General features: G+C 52.4%; 1 protein-coding gene across 1 annotated transcript; it reads left to right on the top strand.

The window, feature by feature from the left end:
* The first annotated feature begins 568 nt into the window (after positions 1–568).
* Positions 569–4,457, top strand: LOC123052652 (uncharacterized). The gene is made up of 2 exons (XM_044475958.1): positions 569–1,098; positions 2,658–4,457. Exon 2 carries the CDS (start codon positions 2,674–2,676, stop codon positions 4,282–4,284), a length of 1,611 nt encoding a protein of 536 aa, XP_044331893.1. The 5' UTR covers positions 569–1,098; positions 2,658–2,673; the 3' UTR covers positions 4,285–4,457.
* Positions 4,458–18,531: the final 14,074 nt, after the last annotated feature.

Raw genomic sequence — 18,531 nt, 5'->3', positions numbered from 1 at the left:
CGAATCGCGAAGTTGCTGCCGCCGTGGATGCCGTGCTTGTAGCTACCGCTGCGTGCAGCGATGCACTTCTCGTAGTTGTAGATGCTTAATTAGTTTTTAGGACAAATTCCTAGGGTTCATCAATGGGTGCTTAAGTAGTTGTAGATGCTTAAGAACCTAGGTAGGGTTCATCTAATTAGTTAGTACTTGTAGATGCTTAAGAACTAGGCAAGTAGGGTTAGGGCAGTAGGGTTTAACTAGATGTTAATTAGGGTAATAGTGTTTAGTTTAGAGAAAAAATTCAATATAGTTTTTTTTACTGTTTTTAGTAAGTGTTTAATAGAATTAGTAAGAAAATTAATAGAATTAGTTGAACTAGTTTATTTTTAGTAAGAACTAGTTGAATCAATAGAACTAGTTTATTTTTAGTAAAAAAAAAATAGAACTAGTTGAACTAGTTTATTTTTAGTAAGAACTAGTTTATTTTTATTTATAGTACTCCCTCCGTCCGGGAAAAGTTGTCCATGGCATAGTTTATTGTGATTTTTGCAAAACAAAACCTTAGGATTTTAAATCTCATGCTAATTAACCCCTTTGCTTCTTCCTCCTCTCCGGTCGCCCGCCGGCAGGAACTAGCCCAGCGCGCCGTCGGCAGCCACCGTACAGCCCAGCGCGCTGCCGCCCACCTCCGTCGCCGTTGCACCGCCGCCCACCTGCGCTGCCGCTGCCAATCTGTGGCGCCCCTGCCCACCTACGCCGCCCACACAGAGGCGAGCTGGGCTGCCACCCGCACGGAGGCGACTGCTCCTCCGCGGCGACCAACTGGACGCGCGCCTCCTCCACGGCTGACGGCACTTCCCTCGTCACCCTGCTCGCGTCCCCAGCCGGTGCGGCCCGCGCCCTCACCCTCTGCTCGCTTCCTCGCGCCCGTGGCCGCCGGTGCGGGATTTGGGCAAGTCCCCGACCGTCGCTTCCTTCTGCGCCGCCGCCATCCCCTCCAGCCTCTGATGCTGCTGCTGCTGGACGACGCCGACGCCCCCCTGATCAAGTTCTCGACGTCTGATGCTGTTGCTCCTCCTCGTCGTCTGAGTCCTCTGCCCCGCCTCTGCTGTTGAAAAGGTGAATTTGTAGTCGAAATGTGCAGTAGAAATTGAATTGGGCAGTGCTACACCTTCACAATAGTGTGCAACATCCACATTCACCTGAAAAGGGAGAGGGGAGGTTAAAATGTTCAGGTTCTGTTAACTGAACATGTTCAGGTTCAGGTTCAACTGATCATGCAACTGCACTAGTTGGAAACAAAAGTTGAGATGTACTCCTGGCCCTGGCCCCTGCTTATGTTTGCTTTTTAATTCCTAGCACTGCCCCCTGCAAAAAATGAGAGGAGATGTAGTAGGACCTGTAGTTGCTGAAAACAAAAAGGATGTAGTAAAAAATATGTGGGTTCTTGCAGAAAACAACACTTGTAGTTTCCCTTTGTGGTTGTCCATTAACACGTTTTTTGACCTGAATATTCTGCTGAAGCATCCATCCACTAACTAGCACAACAAGAACTTTTTATGCTACAGATTAACCATATTGATGAATGGATTAGCAATTACTCCTGTGTAATTAGCATTATCAATCTGAATGCATATTGAGTCTTCAAAAATTCTGTGTAACACATTCTGTGTAACAATGTCTGAACATTCTGTGTAAAATATTGTCATGAACCATTCTGAATTTTGATGAATGGATTACAGTAAATGATCTAACACCAGACTGAATTTTGTGGAGTACTCAAAGTGCTTTGAACTAGAGAATCACCAAAGTTCAAAGCCTAACTTTGAGAAAGAAGATGAATGAGCATCAATGTGCATTTAGGCTAATTCTTTGAACTGAATTTACAGAATAATGATTTCATTTGCATAATTACAGTGAAGTTTCAGTAACTACAGTAATTGAATTTACAGTAAGATTTCTCACTCCATTACTCTGTTATTAACTGTATTATTCTGCTGTTAACAATCAGAATTGACACTATATTATTCAGTCAAGTTGATGTTCAGAACCTGTCATTTTCTTCCAAAACCTGTCAATTTCTGTCAGGTTTTGATCTGTCAAGTTGATGTTCAGTCAAGTTGATGTCAAACTTGACACATAAATAAAATTTGACATCAATGAAATTTAGACAGTGAATACAGTTTGGACAGTACTCCACTGTCATATTTTCAGTGAGTAAAATTCAGTTTTGACAAATTGAAGCCTACTCTATTCTACTCCTAGATTCTGAGCTTGAGTCAAGCAGGGGATACTAAATGGTGGATGAGGCAACAAATTACACTTGAGTAAGAAACACTTTGATCATCATAAATACTCCAAATATTGTTTCAACTAACAGAAGATAATTTCAATATTCAGAATGTGTACCTGCACTAGTTGTCAACAAGAAATACAGTAAAAGTTGAGATGTACTCCTGACCCCTGCTTTTGTTTTCTTTTTAATTCCTGGCCCTGGTCCCTGCAAAAAAAAAGAGAGATGTAGTAGGATCTGTAGTTGCTTATGAACAAGGAGTACTTTTAATATCTACTTTTCCCTTTCTTGGTTTCTTTCCTTTTTGTCTAGGATTCTTCATGGTTTTCTTGTTATAATTATATGCTAACCATTCATCTCGTGTATACGCTTGTTATGAGATCAGACAGGAGCACACAACTATGGATTTGAACTTGATCCCGGAAGAGGAGGACGAAGCTCAACAAGAAGAACAAGCTCATCAAGGTGACGCTATTGATTTGAACTTGATCCCGGAAGAGGAGGATGAAGCTCAACAAGAAGAACAAGCTCATCAAGGTGATGCTATTGATTTGAACTTGATCCCGGAAGAGGAGGATGAAGACATTGAATTGAATTGGTTTCCTGAAGAGGAAGAAGCTCAAGATGCACAAGAAGATGCAGAAGTGCAAGAAGCTCAAGAGGCACAAGAAGATGCAGAGGTGCAAGAAGCTCAAGAAGCTGATGGACATGGCAATCCAAGAGGGAAGGACATGACAGACAAGGAGAGACATGGTGTTTACTTTTCTCTTCGAGTAATCGAGCTTAGAGATGGACAGGTTCACGTGTATGACAAGGTGCGCATTGCGACTATGCTGAATGTTAACCTGCGAACAGTTACAAGAATATGGAATCTAGCCAAACGACAACTTGCAACAGGCCAAGAAGTTGATGTTTCAAGCAAGAAGAACAAAAGTGGTAGGAAGAGAAAAGGACTAGATCTGTCGAGAATAGCCACAATCCCTTTGAACAACAGAAGCAGAATCCGTTCTCTAGCCAGGTGTTTAGGTGTGCCCCGATCAACCCTACATGACAGATTTCAACTGCAAGAGCTGAAACGCATCACAAGCACCATCAAACCCACCCTCAAGCCACAAAACAAGATAGCGAGACTAAAGTTCTGCCTATCCATGATGGATGAAAGATGGATATCAAGTCCTTGGCCCAGGTTCAAGCCAATGACAAATATGGTCCACATCGATGAGAAATGGTATGATATGACCCGAGTGAAGAGTAGCTACTACGTACTGCCTGGAGAAGAAGAACCAAATCGAACTATGCACAATACTCATAGCATTGGGAAGGTAATGTTTCTAACAGCTGTGGCCAAACCTCGCTACAATGAAGATGGGGAGATGACATTTGATGGAAAACTTGGCATTTGGCCATTCGTGGTACAGACCGAGGCACAACGAACAAGCCAGAACAGAGATAGGGGGACAATAGAGTTGAAGCCGGTCAAAGTTACTAGACCTATGTGCAGAGATTACCTGATCAATAAAGTAATCCCTACCATTCAAGAAAAATGGCCTGACGGTAACGAGGACACAACGATCTTCATTCAACAAGATAATGCAACACCGCATGTCCTCCCTAATGATGCTGGTTTTCTAGAAGCCGTGGCACAGACAGATCTGGATATTCGATTATTGCAACAACCACCAAACAGCCCCGAGCTCAGTGTTCTAGATCTTTGTTTCCACTGCTCCCTCCAATCCCTAACCGACTGCAGAGCGCCTATGAATATACAGGAACTGGTACATGGTGTAGAGGAGGAGTTTGAGAACTACAATGCCCATAAGTTGTTCAAAAGCTTTATGACATTGCAAGCAGTCATGGTTGAAGTGATGAAAGATCAAGGAGGAAACAACTACAAGATGCCGCATCTGCATAAGGAATGTCTACAGAATGCTGGAGAGGAAATAATCGGTGTATACTGCAGTCCTGAGCTAATTACTGACACCAAGGCCATTATAGAACAAGGAAATGATTAGATAGAGAAAGGAAAAAGGAAAGGGAAAGGGAAAAGGAAAAGAAAGGATAAGAATATGTGATGTGTCATGTGTATGTATTGTGTCATGTGTATGGCTTGTGTCGTATGTATGTATTGTGTCATGGGTTCAATGAGAAATGGTAGGAAAAGAAAGGATCGAAGTATTTGGATTTATTCGAATCATATGAATTTATTTGCTTTATTTGGATTTATTTGAATCATTTTTTATATTTGAAGAAATAGACAGAATGCACAAGTTTCATTGTTCAGGTTTGTTAGAGAGCACAACACAAGTTTCAGTAACAAAAACATGGTGACTTGATTATAAAAATGACTTAAACTCAAGTTTCAGTTACATAATGAGAACAGAATTATTTGTTCTGTAACTTGATCAAAAGAAGTTTGAATTATTTGTTCTGCAACTTCAGTTGTCACTGTTAATTGATTGGAAAATCCTTGCTTCCATGAGTGCACTGAAATCAGATTATTTACAGTTCTGCTGCCGAAGTCGGTGTGGAAATGCAGATGACATGCTTGCTTGCTGTATGTGCGTGGAATTGCATTTATGTGTGTGTATGTGTGGCTTTGATGAATATTGTTGGACTAGCATGATTTTCTAGACATAGCCCTAAACTTTCTACTCACAGATTTGACAAGCAATACTCCAATAGAGCAGCCAATGAACAAAATGTCATTTTTCTCAACAATTCTACTCCCTCATAAATCAATGTTGACTAATTTTTTTAAGTCATCTCCCTAAAAATCAACTAATTCTCACTCCATTACAGAGAACATTTACACTGAAAATAGAACATTTACACTGAAAAATAGGACCCCCAAGAAACTGTATTCAGTGATCTTGTACTCTGGAAATAGAACATTCACACTAAGCTTCAGACAATATTTCAGTGATGCAAAACTGAAGCTTCGAAACTGAATTTTCAAACATCTGACAATGAATTTTCTACCTCACTTTTCTTGAGTTAGTTCAAAATTTACACATCAGTAGTGACTGTAGTGATTGACCAAATGTAACAATATTCAGAACTTGTGGAAGAATTTCAACCACAAGACCGATTCTCACCAATATCCAGGACTAGCCACTGCAATTATGTCTTCACCGAAATTCAGTTAAAATGACAGCAGTTTTCAGTTTCAGTTTTGACAACAGTATAACATCTTGTCAGTTTTGACAATGTGTGTAGTTGCTGTGGAGCAAACTACACACATTTATTTTCTAATCCACCAGATGTTGTGGAACATTTATTCCCACCTCCACCACCGTCTTGTCAGTTTTGACAGTGTGTGTATGGAGTACTTTTGACAGCAGTATAACTACTCATTCAACATGAGGAACAAGAAATTACTCTAGCAATAAGCATCAATCAAAAACCATCAATTTGCATTCAGAAAATACACTATCATCAAAGGTCAGTGACGATGACATGTACCTAGGTGTCGGTGTACAAAAGTAGGGTCACACCTGTGTACCCCTTTACTTGTGCACGGGCAGTCGGAGCCGCGCGCCACGACCACACTAAGTAGGGCAGAGGAGGGGTGCCGGAGAGAAGCCGAAGCACAAGATGGCCAAGGCAACGCCAACACCAAAGATACCAAAGAGCGAGAGGGCGAGGTGGACTCCCCCGGCAAGGCCCTTGCCGGGGCAACTTGCCCGATGCTAACAGAGCGAGCCACCCTTGAGCCCACGGGTTCCAACTCAACCAACCACATTGGAACTAGGGCTCGGGAGGCACCTCCGTTGTAGCATGCAAATCTTTGTCAAGACCATAGAGATATGAGATCAGATGAGAACGAGAAGACGGTGACCCTCGGCGGGATCCTTGCCAAGGAGATCCACAAGACCCCCGGCAAGCGCCTTGCCGGGGACGACTGCAACGCCACGGCAAGACCCTTGCCGGGCCCCCGGCAAGGCCCTTGCCGAGGGCGTCAGTGGGGCCACAGCCAGGCCCGCGTCGACCAAGACTCCACTACCGTCCCCAAGCAGCTGCTAGCTCAACCAGCTGGGCAGGCACCTGCGTGGCGACGGGCGGCCTCTACGCCAACTCAGCAAGCACCTGCGTGGTGGCATGCAGATCTTCGTGAAGACCCTACCACCGCGCCACCTCAGCTGCCTACCTGCCTACATGGCGCCGCATGCACCGCTGGCCTGGGCGCGTGTCGAAGCAAGGCGAGGCGGCAACGGACGGGACGGGCCTCGTTCCCGTCCCCAATAAAGCTAAGGGACACCTAAGCTACGCATTAAATGCGTCTTGTCCTGTAACACGAGCGATAAGCTCGCAGCACTGTAGGCCTTTCCACCTCCTGTGTGCCACTGTGGCAGCCCCTTCCGACTATAGAAGGAGGCCCTTGGCATACTGGAGAGGGATTCGGCTCTTTTGAACTACGCAGCCACCATAGCTAGTTCGAGAGCTCAAGAACTCTCTCAAATACACACCAAAGCAGGACTAGGGTAGTACGCATCCTCGCGGCCCAAACCTGGGTAAGCGATCCTTGTGTTGACTGCTAATCCCGCTCTTCTCACAACCCCGCGCCCCGGCAACCATAGTAGGGATTCTTGTGATCCCATAGGTGTCGTTTCCCACCGACATCTTTGGCGCGCCAGGTAGGGGGCGCAATTGTGAGAATCTGGTCTAGTAGTTAGCCTAGCAGTTCTTCATTGCCATGGCTTCCAAAAAGAAGACGATCACGGCGATCGGCTCGTCAGGAGCCGAACGGCCCATGCCAGTGCGGGCGAGCAGCGGGCCGGTCGCGGAAAGGACCCGGGCCGCAGTCCGCGAGCACCAGCATCGCTCTGGCAGTCAGAGCCTGGCGAGCGGCGTCGTTCGTGCGCCAGGTGACGGGCCGCACGCCGCCAAATCCAAAGACGGAGCTGGCCCCCCCGCAGGCGGCGCGGGGCCCTCCAGGAGTGTCGTTGTGCCACCCACGGGCGGCGCAGCAACCTCCAAGACGCCCACGCCGGCGCCCACAGCGCGCTCTTCCCAAGGTGCGCGCGACGAGCAGCGCCACCACGCTGTAGACCCCGGACACCGCCGTGGGAAGAGCCCTGTGCATCGTCCGCGGGACGAAGGAGTCCAGTATGCTCGCCGAAGTGCTGGCGAAAATGGCACGCAGCCGCTGGGCCGTGGTAGAGTTCCTTCTAACGTAGTTAGAAGTCGAAGCGCGCCACGGTCCACGCAGCTGTCACCACCAGCCACGCTAGCGGAAGCTTTGGCGCGCATGCGCATCTGCTCCTCGACTTCCCTCCTGCCGCGGAGAAGCTCGACGAGTGGAGAGCCACCATCCGGAGCCTCGTCGCCGTCGCCAATAAAGATGATTCGCGACCGGTGGGGCCTTCAGGCCGGCGCTCCGTCGAACCACCGCATGCCAGCGGTGGAGGGGCCGGGGGTGCTGCGGCCACGGTGCACTCTCCTCCTCCACACCAGCCACCGCGGGTGTCGGTCCATCGCGATGACGCTTGCGTTAATATTTCCATAGTGTCGTCCGACCCATGGACCCACCGCGACCAACGCCAAGTTCTTCGAGAACGAGCCCACGAAGATGCTCGAACCACTATCGAGCGCCGGCGCGATACACGCCACCAGTCGGACAAGGGAGCGGGACCCGCTATGGACCACCCAGCGCCGGGGAGCTCCGGCGGCCTACCTTACGAGGTGGGTTGCCCAGCTTTTACCCGTGAGTTGCGGCAGTTCCAGTGGCCGTCCCACCACATGTTCAAGCCCGACGTTGGCGAGAAGTACAACGGCAAGACCCATCCGTCAGAGTTCCTCAGCATCTACACCATCGCGATGCAAGCTGCCGGAGCTCGCGACGACAAGGTGCTTGCCAATTACTTCCCGTTGGCGCTGAAGCCCAACGTCATGTCTTGGTTGATGCACTTGCCGGCGGATTCCATCTCTTCTTGGTCGGATCTGTGCCATGAGTTCGTTGGTGCCTTCACCGAGGGCCACCAAGCTCATGGCCAGGCCAGTGATCTGCATATCACCCCCCAGAAGGAAGGGGAAACCCTGCGCAAGTACATCCAGAGGTTCAGCCGGTTGCAGTACAACATCCCCGATGTTCATCCCGCCGTCGTGATCAGCGCGTTCCATCAGAACGTGCGCAACCGCAAGATGCGCGAAGAGCTGGCGATGAACAAGGTTAAGGATGTGGCCGAACTTTATGTTCTGGCCGATAGGTGCGCCCGGGCTGAAGAACCCCGGCGAGGACGCCGGCGCGGAAACCGACTCTACTGATGAAGACACCGCCGCCCCGACGAAGAAGGGCCGGCGTCGCAACAGGAAACGCAAGGGCAAGACCGTGCTTGCCGTCGAGGGATCCGACAGCACCGGCGCTGCCAAGAGGGCCAAGGCAGACGACCCCGGCAAGGAGATTGCCGGGTGCGCCGTCTGCCGGGCCTTGGCGGCTGCCGACAAGCCAGGAAGCTCCGACAAGCAGTACTGCAAGATCCACCGCACCAAGGGCCACGACCTCCAGAACTGCCGACAAGTCGAGCTGCTTGCTGAGAAGCAAAAAGCTGAGTACGAGAGGCGGGACAAGGAGAAGGGCCAGGATGGTGCCGACGGATCCGGCAAGAAGCGTGGCGGCCAAGGAGGCCGCCGCGGCAAGGATAACCAACAAGAGAGGCCCGCTCGGGGCCGCGACAAGAAGCAAGAAAATGATGATCATGACGAGGACGACGAGTCCGGCGAGCAAGAGTTCCAGAAGGCTACAGAGGCCATGTGCGTCGACGGTGGCGCCTCGCTGCATACTTCTCACCGCTAGCTCAAACAGTGGGCGTGTGAGATTACAGCGGCGGAGCCCTCGTTCGACGCTCAGAAGCCGCTGAAGTGGTCCAGCACGCCCCTCATCTTTGACGCCGAGGATCACCCTGACCGCACAACTGCGGTCGGGTGTTTGCTGTTGTTGGTTTCACCAACGATACGCAACCTCAAGGTGAACAAGATGCTAGTTGACGGCGGGGCCGGTCTGAACTTGATCTCACCCGTTGTGATCAAAAGGCTGCAAATTCCTGATGGAGACCTCGAGGAAACGGGCACGTTTCAAGGGGTCAACCTGAGGAGGAGCCAACCAAAGGGGAAGGTCACGTTGCCCGTGACGTTTGGAGGTGAGCTGAACTACATGACGGAGAGGATTGTCTTCGACGTAGCTGAGATCCCCTTTCCCTACAACGGGATCCTCGGCCGCCCGGCACTGGCCAAGTTCATGGCGGCGTCGCACTACGCCGACAACACGCTGAAGATGCCTGGGCCGATGAACATCATCACCTCCCCTCTGACAAGAAGGACGTGCTGATCTGCACCGACCTACTCTACCGGGAAGCAGTTGCAGCAGCTGCCGCCAAGGCACTTGCTCCTGCCACTGAAGCCCCGGGAGGGAAGAAGAAGACCGGCAAGACCTCTCGCACCCACTCCGGCAAGCGCACCTCTTCGGAGTGTTGTGCTGCCGTCGAGGACGTGCCAGAGAGCTCCACCGTCAAGAGCAAGAAATCCAGAGCTACGCCACCAGAGACCAAGAAGGTGTCCGTCAGGGAGGATGGCACGGGAGGGACTTTCACCATAAGCTCCACCCTCGACAGCAAATAGGAAAGCGCGCTCGTCACTTTCCTGCGGGCGAATGTCGATGTGTTTGCATGGCAAGCATCTGACATCCCCGGAGTTCCTAGGGAAGTGATTGAGCACCATCTTGCTGTTTGTCCCCATGCGCGACCCGTCAAGCAGAAGGTCAGGAAGCAAGCTTTGGAACGGCAGGAGTTCATCACAGAGGAGATCAGGAAGTTGGAAGCAGCGGGCTTGGTGAGGGGAGTGCTCCATCCGACGTGGTTTTCCAATCCGGTAGTGGTGCGCAAGGCAAACGGGAAGTGGAGGCTGTGTATTGATTACACAGATATCAATAAGGCTTGTCCTAAGGACCCCTTCCCGTTGCCGTGCATCGACCAGATTGTTGACTCCACGGCCAGGTGTGATCTGTTATCATTCCTCGACGCCTACTCGGGCTACCACCAGATCTTCATGACAAGAGAAGACGAAGAGAAGACAACATTCATCACCCCATGTGGTACGTACTGCTTTTTACGGATGCCTTTCGGGTTGAAGAGTGCTGGCTCAACGTTTGCAAGGGCAGTCCAAATTGGTTTTGAACCCCAGCTACATAGAAATATGGAAGCCTATATGGATGACATAGTGGTCAAAACCAAGGACAGGGCAACTCTTGTACAAGACTTAGAAGAGACGTTTGCCAACATGCGCAAGATCAACCTCAAGCTGAACCCTGAGAAGTGTGTCTTCGGCGTTCCGTCCGGCAAACTTCTCGGGTTCTTCGTGTCGCAGAGTGGGGTCGAGGCAAACCCAGACAAGATCAAGGCTATCGAGCAGATTGAGGCACCCAAGCGGATCAAGGATGTGCGTCGGCTCACTGGCTGCGTTGCCGCCATGAGCCGATTCATCTCCAAGTCTGCCGAGCGCGCCCTTCCTTTTTTCAAGATCCCGAAGAAGGCGGGCCCAATGGAGTGGACCCCAGAGGCCGAAGCGGCGTTGCAAGACCTGAAGAGATACCTTTCCTCTACGCCGATACTAGTTGCGCCAAAACCACAAGAACCGTTGCTGCTGTATCTGGCAACGACGAACCAAGTGGTCAGTGCCGCCTAGTGGCGCAGAGGGAGATTGACGAAGAGGCAGTGGCAACGGTAGGACCGGCGGACGGCAAGTCAGAGACTCCCCCGGCAGGGCCTGGTGCCGGCAAGGCAAGGCTCCCGGCAGAGACTGGCGCCGTCAGGGCGGGGCCCGTGCGGCCAAATGAGGTGGTGCAGAAGAAGAAGATGATGCAGCACCCGGTTTACTTTGTCAGCTCCCTCTTGCAGGGGGCTAGGTCATGGTACTCCGGTGTGAAGAAATTTCTCTTCGGCCTCCTTATGGCCTCGAGGAAGCTGTGTCATTACTTCCAAGCCCACGAGATCACCATCGTCACCCGCCTCCCGTTGCAACAGATACTGCACAACCCAGACGCAACCGGAAGGATTATGGAGTGGGCCTTGGAATTGTCAAGCTTTGGGTTGAAGTTTGAAAGTACTTCAACCTTCCAGAGCAGAGTCCTGGCGGAGTTCATTGCAGAATGGACCTCAACGCTTGACGAAGAGATCCAGGAGACCACTCTCCCCGGCAAGGAAACAGCTCGCGACTGGATTATGTACTTTGACGGAGCTTTCTCGCTGCAAGGCGCCGGTGCTGGTGTGCTGCTCGTCGCACCCACCGGAGAGCACCTCAAGTATGTAATCCAGATGCACTTTCCCAGGGAGATGTCCACCAACAACACAGCTGAATATGAGGGATTGCTTGCCGGTCTCAGGATCGCGGCAGACCTCGGAGTAAAAAAGCTCATCGTCGGGGGTGATTCACAGCTTGTCGCCAGACAAGTCAACAAGGATTATTAGAGCCCGTTGATGGAGGCCTACGTAGATGAGGTGAGGAAGCTGGAAGAGCGCTTTGACGGTATACAAGCAGAGCACGTTCCCCGAGCGGAGAACGACATCGCTGACTACCTGTCAAAGCGCGCTGCATTCATGCTACCTGTGGAACCATGTACCTTTTTGCTTCGGTTGACTCAACCATCCGTCGAACCATCAACGGAGCAGAACAAGCGGAGGAAATCAGGCCCCGGCAAGTACTTCCCCGCCGAGCCCCTAGGGGCCGCCGGCAAGGGTGTTGCTGTGGGCCCTGAACTTGCCAAGGAGCGACCGACTCCGGCAGGCCGTCAAGCCCTGGCCGTAGAGACGACCGCTCCCATGGTAGAAGAAATGCCTTTGGTCCTTGCCGTCGAGCCCCGGGCTCCAGCATGGGCGCAGCATACCGTTCGATTCCTCCAAACAGGGGAGCTTCCTGAGGAGCAGGAAGAAGCGGAGAAAGTAGCCCGTCGGTCTGCTATGTATCAGTTCGTCGATGACGTCCTGTATAGAAAGAGACCGAATGGTGTGAAATTGAAGTGTATTCCCCAGGAGGAAGGACTGGAGCTATTGGCGGAGATACACGGAGGCATATGTGGCTCCCACATAGGGTCGAGGGCCCTTGCCGGCAAGGCGTTCCGGCAGGGTTTCTTCTGGCCCACTGCCCTCCAGGATGCAACAACACTAGTAACCAAGTGTGAAGCGTGTCAGTTCCATTCAAAGAAACTTCATCAACCAGCTCAAGCCCTTCAAACAATCCCTCTCTCCTGGCCATTTTTGGTCTGGGGGCTCGACATACTAGGCCCCTTCCCCCGTGGTGTCGGGGCTTTGAATACTTGTACGTTGCAATCGACAAGTTCACAAAGTGGCCGGAGGTGGAAGCAGTGAGGAAGGTGACAGCACAGTCAGCCATCAAGTTCTTCAAGGGACTAGTCTACCGTTTTGGTGTGCCAAACAGAGTCATCACCGACAACGGCACGCAGTTCACAAGCCACACCTTCATGCAATACATCCAAGACCTCGGCAGCAAGGTCTATTTTGCCTCCGTGGCACACCGACGGAGCAACGGCCAAGCGGAGAGGGCAAATGCTGAAGTGTTACGAGGCCTGAGGACAAAGACCTTTGACAAGCTGCACAAGAGCGGAAGGCGCTGGATCGATGAGTTGTCGGCGGTTCTTTGGTCGATCAGGACGACGCCAAATCGAGCCATCGGCCAGACACCCTTTGCCCTGGTATACGGGGCAGAAGCAGTTCTCCCCACAGAACTCACATACGGGTCACCTCGAGTGCTCGCTTACGATGAGCTTGAGCAAGAGCAATTGCGGCAAGATGACGCAACGCTCCTTGAGGAAGATCGTCTTTGGGCGGCTGTGAGAGCAGCACGCTACCAGCAGACCTTGCGCCGCTACCATAGCCACAAGGTTCATGCCCAAAGCTTTGAGGAAGGCGACCTTGTTCTTTGGCGCGTTCAGTCGGCCAAGAATACCAACAAGTTGATGCCGAAGTGGGAAGGCCCTTATCGGGTAATACGAGTCACCAGGCCCGGCGCAGTCCACCTGGAGACCGAAGATGCTTTCCCAGTGAGCAACTCCTGGAACATCGAGCATCTTCGCAAGTTTTACCCATAAGGCGTGGCTTGCCGGGCCCCCCGACAAGCCACCTTTTGTACAAGCTTTGCCGACAAGGCATGTAACCTCTGTACAAAGCCAGGCGCAGACCCTGAGCATAAATAAATGAAGCGCTGGCGCCCTAAGTTATAGCATGCATGCTAGGTTAAGTCTCTTCCTCGGTTAGGGTTGATAGTGCTTAGCGGCGACTAACCCCTAGCCTAGAGGTCGAGTGTGCGTCTTTCTGTCCTCTTTGGTTCGCAGGGCACGTGGACATATCTCCCGAGCCACTTGGGAGAAAGAGGATGGATCGGCGCTCCGGCCCCGGCAAGCCAGGATTGCCGGGGGCTGAAGACACAAGGATCCAACCATGGCAAGCCAAGGTTGCCGGGGGCTACGGATTCAGATAAGTCTTTTATCCCCTGTTATGCACTTCCGTATAGAACTGGGACATATGAAACCTCGTTTATATTCTTAAAACCACCGTGCTCCCCTTTTCCCATACCCAAGAGCTATCCCCTAGGTCGGAACTTGGTCATAGTCGCGGTGGCAAGAGAAATGAATGAGGGGCCTAACCCTACTTCGCCCCTGCCTCCGCCAAGAGCGTGAGAATGGTCGACCAAAGCGGGGGGACGGCAAGGCCTGTTGCCGGGCGACAATGTTTACCTTAGAAATAACAAGGATTCGTCCTTGGCATGGGCCTCGCTCACGCACAAAGAACCCGGCAAACACCCTTTTTCATTAAAAACATCCCATACAGGTACAGTTCGTACGGAATAAAAACATGAGCAAGGGGATTACAAGTCTAAAAATTAACAAGTGCCCGCAGGCTTACAAATTAAAAAGAGATAAGGTGCCCGTAATCCCTTTCTTGTCCCTCTCCTCAGGAGGTGAAACATGACAGCAGGAGGGCGAAAGGAGCGCCTAGGCGAGGTGCGAGAAGCAGAAGGCGCCAAGAGAGTATCCCGGTGCCGGCGAAGGGGCTGGAAGATGAGGCAACGGCCCGACAATACGCGACGAAGGCGTCGGTGCCCGCGTACTCCGAGTTGACGGCCGCCGCCCGCCTTCTTCGCCTTCTCCGGCCCTCCTGCGCCAGCCGCCCAAGGAGGCGATGGGGAACGCGCTGATGGAGAGCTTGACGAGGAAGGCCCTCGGCAGGGCGCGAGGCCGAGGGAGGGGCGACGCGATCAGTCGAAGTCGGGGTCGGCATCCTGCAGCCCGACTCCCTCATCGTCATTGTCGCTGTCCTCCTTGTCACTCCCGCTCGAGGAGGAATCTTCATCGTCAGAGGAGCTCTCCACACAGCACTTCAGGCGAGTTCCAAGATCTCCGAAGACCTTGACGGAGAGTAGACCGCCCTCCATTAACTTGAAGTAGAGGACGAGCCCCACCGTCAGGCTATGGATGCGAGCAAATGTCTTCCATCCATGACGAAGATACATAACATGCGGAGCAGGGAAGTCGACGTCGACCCACGTACCGCCGGTCCCGCAGCCCCTCATCTGCAATCTGAGGGTCTGGGGCGGATCGAGCTCCATCTCCTCAGCGAAGGGGGTAGGGAGACGGAGACGACAACACGGTGGCCGGCAGCCTAATGAAGAACTCGTGGGGCTGGTCCCCGACGTGACCCTCCATCGCGGGAGGCACCGCTGGCGGAGGCACGGCCGCCGCGCCACCTCGTCCCCCTTTCCCCCGACTGCCGCGGCGACCTCGGCCACGCCCCTCCCCCTTCCTCTCATGGCTGCCTCCGCCACCACGGGTTCGTGGGAAGGAGGGACGCGCTGACGAGCAGCAACCCTCGCCGCCACCGTCGAAGGCCCAGCGCCTCCTCTCGCCATGGCCGGTGGAAGAAAGAAGCGGAGGTGGAGGAGGATGGATGCTAAAGGAATGTGGGACGACACCCCCCTCCCCCCTCCTTATAAAGGGGCGGGGTCGAGGCTCGGCCGCCCCACTCAGCCAATCCAGCCGTCGGAGGCGCACGAAATCAGGACCGACCCGCTGCCCCAATCAGCGACGGCCCGGTTTCCCGCCTCCAACGCCCGCCACTTGCATGAAGGACGCGTGGCGAGCGAGCAGGGTCGAAAAGATGGAAGGCAACCGTTCCCCGCCCCGTGATCGGGGGGGGGGGGCATGGGCGCCTTGAAGACTGCGACCCAAGTCCATCCAGTAAATGAACCGCGCCTCCACGCCTCCCTCTTTTTATGGGGAAGGCGCGAGCCGCCTCTTTACCGCGATGTGACGCATGCGTGCGAGAACCGCCCCACGCATGCCCCCCCCCACGTCACGCACGATCCTCCATGACGCGCGTTCAACGCGGGTCGTGGGGAAGCACATCGGACGAAAAGTTACTGCGGTGAAAATCCGCCCCGCCTGCCCGCGCACCGTTCTGGGCCTGGCCCAACAACATGTCGTGCTTATGTGTGGCCCAGGCCCGGGGGCTCCTGTCGGTGTACAAAAGTAGGGGCATACCTTTGTACCCCTTTACTTGTGCACGGGCAGTCGGAGCCGTGCGCTACGGCCACGCTAAGGGCAGAGGAGGGGAGCCGGAGAGAAGCCGAAGCACAAGATGGCCAAGGCAACGCCAAGACCAAAGATACCAAAGAGCGAGAGGGCGAGGTGGAATCCCCCGACAAGGCCCTTGCCAGGGCAGCCTCCGCGGCCCGGCAAGAGCCTTGCCGGGGCAACTTGCCCGACGCTAATAGAGCGAGCCACCCTTGAGCCCACGGGTTCCAACTCAACCAACCACATTGGAACTAGGGCTCGGGAGGCACCTCCGTGGTAGCATGCAAATCTTTGTCAAGACCATAGAGATATGAGATTAGATGAGAACCAGAAGATGGCGACACTCGGCGGGATCCTTGCCGAGGAGATCCACTTGCCGGGGACGATTGCAACGACACGGCAAGACCCTTGCCGGGCCCCCGGCAAGGCCCTTGCCGAGGGTGTCAGCGGGGCCACAGCCAGGCCCGCGTCGACCAAGACTCCACCGCCGTCCCCAAGCAGCTGCTAGCTCAACCAGCTGGGCAGGCACCTGCGTGGCGACGGGCGGCCTCTACGCCAACTCAGCAAGCACCTGCGTGGTGGCATGCAGATCTTCGTGAAGACCCTACCACCGCGCCACCTCAGCTGCCTACCTGCCTACATGGCGCCGCATGCACCGCTGGCCTGGGCGCGTGTCGAAGCAAGGCGAGGCGGCAACGGACGGGACGGGCCTCGTTCCCGTCCCCAATAAAGCTAAGGGACACCTAAGCTACGCATTAAATGCGTCTTGTCCTGTAACACGAGCGATAAGCTCGCAGCACTGTAGGCCTTTCCACCTCCTGTGTGCCACTGTGGCAGCCCCTTCCGACTATAGAAGGAGGCCCTTGGCATACTGGAGAGGGATTCGGCTCTTTTGAACTACGCAGCCACCATAGCTAGTTCGAGAGCTCAAGAACTCTCTCAAATACACACCAAAGCAGGACTAGGGTATTACGCATCCTCGCGGCCCGAACCTGGGTAAACGATCCTTGTGTTGACTGCTAATCCTGCTCTTCACAGAACCCCGCTCCCCGGCAACTGTAGTAGGGATTCTTGTGATCCCATAGACGTCGTTTCCCACGGACACTAGGGTAGGGCAATAGACCTGGTCTAAGCACCCTATCCAAGAACACTGCCCTAAAGTCAAGGACTGTGGGGACCCCGACTCATAAGTCGTGATCACCGAATGCACGTGTACAGTGATCCCAGAGATCAATGCTCACTGAACACACAAAAGCTGAATAACAAGAGTCTTACATCCATACATACCGTTTTACACAAGTACGACCATTATGGTCAAGTCTTGAGTATATCATCGCAGCGGAAATTCTTTGTTGACATCTTGGACCCCTGCCATCTGCCTTCACCCTACAAGCATTCTGACTGGGAAGCGTCCTAGCTCGCATGTTCGTCACCGAAGTATTCCTCATCATATCCTGTTCTTTCATGCCCGGCCAATAAAATAACCAGTGGAAAGCCAATGAGTACTTTGAATGTACTCGCAAGCAACCCATGTTTTGGTTCAAGATACAACAATGCATGATATAGGTAAATTTTGCAGAAAGCTAGTTTTGTTGTGCTATGACATGTTCAACAATTGGTAAAACATGCATCATACGAATTCAAGTAACCATAGGGACTGGTTACAGATATCAACATAAATGGAGTGGGCATCAACCCAACTCAATCATGTCAAGTCCTTTGACTTGACCCAAGTAGTTCTTCCACTTATCCAAACACACACTGGTTTGTAAACATGTGGACGTAGCCCAAGAGCGGTTACCCAACTGTCCTTGACCATGGACACGGCTATTCAAATAGTTTTACACTCTGCAGAGGTTGCACACTTTACCCATAAGATCCGGGGAACTTTCGTGTCATCCACGACCCGCGGTACCTCAAGTACCCGGGGTAACCGCCCGATCACTATCTTTCCCTAGACGACACTAACATAGAGTCCACTCGATTGGTAGTAACCCCCGTGGCCAACATTTCACATCTTAAAATTGTGGAGCCTCGCTCCCATATTCATCACATACAACAAGCACGGGGTACCAACGGTGTGTTCGGTGCCCTGTAAAAACAGTCATGGCCGCCCTACCTGGCACGACCCCGTCCCGAGAGAGAGCACCAACTCTCCCCCGTCACTAGTAATGCGGGCTCCAAGATAGTATCAGCCTAGGTAATCAATAATGCCCTTTCCCGTACAAGGGTAGAGTGGTTGCGCATGTAAGGTTGGAATAACGATCGCAACTTCCATTTTTTGAAAGCAACACACACACTTGCCTCGGTACACCACTTCGTCATCAAGTGGTTACCAATCTCATTATCTCCCTCGGGCATAAGTGGCACCCGACGGGGTTTTCAAAAAGTCTTTCGAAAATACTTTGTCTCCATCACCATGCATATTCCCATCCCTTTTTGCGTAGCAACTACTTTAGCATCCTATCTACTCCCACCGGCATAACCCTCATAGGAAGGTAGGGTCATGCTTGATGCAAGTTTCAATAGGAAAGTAACAAAGGCAACAACCAAAGTGCTCACCACCTCATCAAGATCTGATGCATTGATAATAAGGTGCTATATGACATGCACAAAGGGTTTCTCAAACATGGTCAAAGGGCTGCTTGCCTGGTTCATCAGAGTCTTCAAGTCTTCTGGTCCT

Source organism: Triticum aestivum, chromosome 2D, assembly GCF_018294505.1.
Source record: "Triticum aestivum cultivar Chinese Spring chromosome 2D, IWGSC CS RefSeq v2.1, whole genome shotgun sequence".
Taxonomy (NCBI): domain Eukaryota; kingdom Viridiplantae; phylum Streptophyta; class Magnoliopsida; order Poales; family Poaceae; genus Triticum; species Triticum aestivum.
This window is presented reverse-complemented; position numbering and strand designations above follow the sequence as displayed.

What these genes read in the sequence shown, in the direction of transcription:
- LOC123052652 (XM_044475958.1), top strand. Translation starts at nt 2,674, where the DNA reads ATGGATTTGAACTTGATCCCGGAAGAGGAGGACGAAGCTCAACAAGAA.